General features: G+C 41.2%; 1 protein-coding gene across 1 annotated transcript in view; it reads left to right on the top strand.

Annotated features, from left to right (window-relative positions):
- The window catches only part of LOC138018374 (MAM and LDL-receptor class A domain-containing protein 2-like), a 252,304-nt gene that overhangs the window by 106,298 nt on the left and 141,006 nt on the right, over positions 1-5,000 (top strand). The window contains exons 50-55 of the mRNA XM_068864996.1: positions 198-457; positions 770-860; positions 1,993-2,133; positions 2,452-2,720; positions 3,736-4,018; positions 4,912-5,000. The exon at positions 4,912-5,000 is cut by the window's right edge and continues 98 nt beyond it. Coding sequence (XP_068721097.1) covers positions 198-457; positions 770-860; positions 1,993-2,133; positions 2,452-2,720; positions 3,736-4,018; positions 4,912-5,000 — 1,133 coding nt within the window. The remainder of the gene's footprint in view (positions 1-197; positions 458-769; positions 861-1,992; positions 2,134-2,451; positions 2,721-3,735; positions 4,019-4,911) is intronic.

Genomic DNA, 5,000 nt, shown 5'->3' on the forward strand with positions numbered 1-5,000 from the left:
TGATTGCTTTTATAGGGCACCGCATGACTTGATAATACAGTGATTCCTAGCGCTGGTTTGTTCCTCCTATTAACCATATATGAGTATCTGTACTGTACTATATTATGCAAGAGTAGAAATATAAGGATTTGTACGCGGAAAAAATTCCAAAAAATATTTACAATTTTTAAATAAATTAAAAATCAACTCTATCGTAGGCTATTACATGCATATTGAGACATCGTTTCCACGGAGACAAGGCGACAAAGCAAGATTAATCAGTCCATTGTACGATCCCGTACAGGGCGGCCAGTGTTTCCAGTTCTGGTATCACATGTATGGAAGCGACATCAACACGTTAAACATCTTCATCAAAACTGGAAGCAGCATTGGCATTCCAGTGTGGAGCAGATCTGGGGATCGAGGAAATGTCTGGAAGATTGCTCAAGTTCCTGTGACAACCACCTCCAATTTCAAAGTATGTGCCTCAGAGACCTTTCGTCTCTTTTGTCTAGATGTAAATGGTTTTTTGTGTTTCCATGAAGCAGATAGAATGATTCAGCTAAATAACATGGAATCGTCAAAATATATGTTTACATCATTGGTCTGAAAGAGATGTCAAAAGGACATCTTCGTGTCCCAAGAGAAATCGAAAACAATGATTATGCAAAAATTTGGGGGGTAAAAGAGGTGTATTATGGGATTTGTGCAAGTATAAAATGATTGGTTCTTTTGAATTATTTGTATCTGTTTTGATTGGCCGAAGTAATTCCCGCTCTCTTTGTCTTAGGTTGTAATTGAAGGCGTTACTGGGAGTAGTTTCCAAGGAGACATCGCGATTGATGACCTAAAGTTGATTAAGAGTCCTTGTCCTTCACCAGGTGAGTGTCACGGCTTTCGAAAACATAGAGTCCAAAGACAGCATCTTCTGTTGGGAGTAGGGAACGTAGAACGTAGAATTATCGTGATCGCAAGAAACGGTATGTATAGAAAAGAAAAGCAGATGCGTTTTCAATTTTTTTGTACATTTCGTTCCTGTTGTCCACCAATCTACGATGTAATGACTGTAAATGGATGGGTACGCCGTACGAACAGTTTTAAATTAAACATAGAAAATGAATGATTCCTTTGTCGTGTGCTCACGTTGTCGTCAAACCTAGAATTTGGTGATTTCACGTTGTTGATTGATGGAGTACGGCCACGAAATGCAGTGACATGGGTTACGCATGTTCAGCGAGATTATTTTCCCTTTTTAAACCAATCATAATCTTGCTTGTAACGTTGCCGTAGCCGTAGCCATTGCCGTCATCGTTTGTTAAACGCCCTCATGCTTCTATGGAAAACGTGAGATCACGACGGAAAGTTTTGATTTCTCCACTCATCTTGAGCTCTGTTCCTACAGAGTAAGTTGATGAGAAATTCTGCTTGTTTGTAGAAGTTAAACGAACTGGAAAGGTTCCCCCCAAAATTTGAAAAAAACTTCAGTGTACAAGTTTCTACAACTTGCCCTTATAGTTCTTCAGGTCCCTTCTCACTGTTGCGAGACAGAGTCACATCTCGCTCTGTGGTTGGCGGATTTCAATCAATTCTGTCTGTTACTGTTTTTAAACGTGAACGTGCAACTGTAGCCAGGAACCCGATTGACTGCAAGTAAGAAACAAACCGTTGGTTGCAATTTGAACTTCAAAATAAATGTGAAAAAAGGTGAGAATATAATGGCTGAACACCCTCTCAGTAAAATCTTGACATTTTGCGGGTTAGTCCCTCATCGGAACCGTTGATGATTTGGAAAGGTTCAACTGTCGGACTGAAGAATCTTGAATATCTTGACCATTACGTGTCTCTTGTGCCGTGAGTCAAGAAATTTGCTCCCATTTTGCTTCAAGCGCTTATTTTAAGGCCATTGGTCATATTTCAAGATTGAAACAAAAATATACCCGCGAGTTACTAATTTAGCGATTGAAGTCATCACCTTATGGCCCTGTTGAGGAAAGGTCTTGTGTTCATTTTCAGGGAATTGTGATTTTGAAAGTGGAATGTGTACCTATGTGAACACCCAAGCTGAAGACCAATTTGATTGGCTAAGGAATGCAGGAAACACACCAAGCTGGCTGACAGGACCGAAGGTTGACCACACTCTTGGCACTGCCTTAGGTAATCTAAAATGTTACATTAAACAGAAGATCCTTCAAACTCTTTTAAAGCGCGCAGAATAAATGTGAAGCCGAAAGCACGAAATTGCTTTAAATCTCAGATCAGTGGCATTTTGGAACTGTTTGTTCAAAGTGGCTGGTCTGTTCTTTTTTGGATACAACTGTTGCATATCGTACGCGAGCTCGTCATAGCTTATATTGTATGTTGTAGCTGACCATTTCTCGCAATATCTTTGGCATCATTAACCATCATTTTTAACTTAAGAAGGGCATCTCAGTGGGAGCCTGTATCGTGACCATAAAGTTCTTTATCTTGCAGGTCACTACATGTACATTGAAACATCGGCTCCTCGCCAACAAGGCGACAAGGCTCGTCTTCTAAGCGAGGACTTAAATCCAACCATAGGCAGTGGTAGATGTGTTAGATTCTGGTACCACATGTTTGGTAGTACCATCGGCACACTCAGGGTTCTTGTAAAGACAGGCGCTGGAAACCAATCAGAAACTGCTATTTGGGAGCTCAGTGGGAACTTTGGCGACCAATGGTATAGTGCCCAGGCTCCAGTAGCCAGTAGAAAGGTGTACCAGGTGAGAACTGTTACATTTATAATATTTCTTAGGTCATGCATTGTCTCATCTGATTACCAGTTCATGATCATATTCATTATGGTGGCCGTATGTACTTCGTGATGAGACAAGTGATAGATAAATATTAAGAGGTTTTGGATCCACGTAAGGATACCGGAAGTGGATATTTTGCATGCCAGGACAGTAGTCTCTCTGTGATTTTTAAACTAATCGTGTTTGTGAGTGAAAAAATAGTTAGCAATACAAATGTGTCAAGACAAGCTAAGAAAAAAGAAACAGCTCACTTCTGCCGTTTACCTTCCGTGCTTTAGCTTCCTAATAAGATACTACACTCTTGGTTTGCACACACGTGATCAGCGATCGTCTCTATTAGTGAAAAACACTTAGCAATCAAAATGTGGTTGAGTCAAGACAAGTTAATGCAAAGAAAACAGCTTAGTTCCGGTTGCCTTCCGTGACTAAAATAACGTCTGGTGCTTAATTAAGCTCCCTAAGATACCACACCCTTGGTTTTCGTTCACGTGATCAGCGAGGGAGTATTTAAAAAAAAACGGAGCAAAAGAATAGAGCTCAGTTAGCTACAATTTGTATAATTGCCTTTCCTTAGCTAGGGGCTAAGTTGAAAAGTATAGTCTATTTAACCCCTAGACACCTTTAAATTGTATTTTTTTAGCTTTTCTTTTGCCCTTTTATAGCTCCAAAACATGTAACGCTAACCGTACAAAAAAGGTGTAATAATAAAGATTGTTGTTGTTGTTGTTGTTGTTAGTCTGGAACAGAAACGTGGCTGTTGTTTCTTTGTTTAGGGGCACGAAGTTGGCCTCTGAAGTCGACGCCATTATTTTAAAACAGTTTTGGCAGAAATTAATTGGTTTTGTAAGCTGCTGCCAGGCAGTCTGAGGAGTTATTGTCTTATAGTGATTTATTTTCATCTTCGAGGAGGAGTATTCGGTTATATTTGCATGCTTTTACACCCTCTTCTAAGGAACCTTCACTTGTGACTTTCCCTTTGTAGGTTGTGTTTGAAGCTGTCCGTGGTAGAAGCGTGACTGGCGACATAGCAGTAGATGACATCACGTTTTCCTCCACACGGTGCTCTGTCGTGCCCTCCCTAGCAGTGCCTCCCACACCACCACCCACCATACCCCCGCCGATCATCAACAACTGCACCTTTGAGGGAGGCTTTTGCTCTTGGAAAAACCTCAATGGAGACGACTTCGATTGGACAAGATATAGGGGAAGCACATCCTCCTCCTCCACTGGTCCCACAGTGGATCACACTCTGGGAACATCAGCAGGTAAGCTTGGTTACAGGGAAGCAGGGCTAGCGCAGCTGTAAGAACACTCGCTTTCCACCACTGTGGACCGGCTTTGATTCCAGGACACGTGGGTTGAGTGTGTTGGTTCTCTCTTCTGCTTCGCAATTTTTTTTTCTCTAAGTGCTCCGGTTTTTTCCCTCTCACCAAAAACGAATTTGATCGGTGATTTTATTTTCTCACTTAGATGTGCTTCAGATTTTAATAGTAGTGGTGATGACGATGATGAAAGGTGGAAACCTTTTGTGGGTCGATGGAAGCGGGGGGTGAAAAGTCAAGTTAATACCCTGTGTAATAGCCGTGCCGTGGAAAAAAAATATACAGGCCTACCTTCAACCGACAGACTTTTCGACCGTTTGTTTTTGTTTTGGAAATTCGCATTGCTTATCGTAGCGATCTCATTGGATTAATTTCAGCTTCCAGGGGATTTTCTTATATGAAAATTGTTTCGCGGCACGCAATGCCTGTCGGTTGAAGGTGCGCCTTTAACATAAACATTAAACAGAGACCCAACTGAGGTAAGTTAATCCAGAGGCAATTCCCACCACAACCACCGAGCCACTCAGCCTTCGTCTACTTTTTTAATGTAAAGTAATAAGGGATTTAAGCCTCTTCTTTTCTGTTCCCTATCCCAGAAAGGAGTACCTGTCATCATCCATTCTTGCAATCGATAATTTATGTATTTCCTTCCAGATTAGTTATTGTACGCTTTTCCAACGTGGCTCAAAAAGAACAAGATACAATAGCGCCAATGCTTATTTTTGAATGACGGGTTGCTAGTTGTTGTGGTCGTCTTTGCTTAAGCTGCTTTGTTTCCTAGGAGAGGAAGCCGCGCTTTCGGAAGTGATTAATATTTGTTGCTTTTTTCATATTAGGTTATTATGTTTATATTGAGACGTCCTTTCCTCGAAGTTCACAAGACAAGGCGTGGCTCCAAAGTGGATTGATTCAATCCACCACTGTC

This window comes from Montipora capricornis, chromosome 10, assembly GCF_036669925.1.
Source record: "Montipora capricornis isolate CH-2021 chromosome 10, ASM3666992v2, whole genome shotgun sequence".
In the NCBI taxonomy this organism is placed as follows: Eukaryota; Metazoa; Cnidaria; class Anthozoa; order Scleractinia; family Acroporidae; genus Montipora; species Montipora capricornis.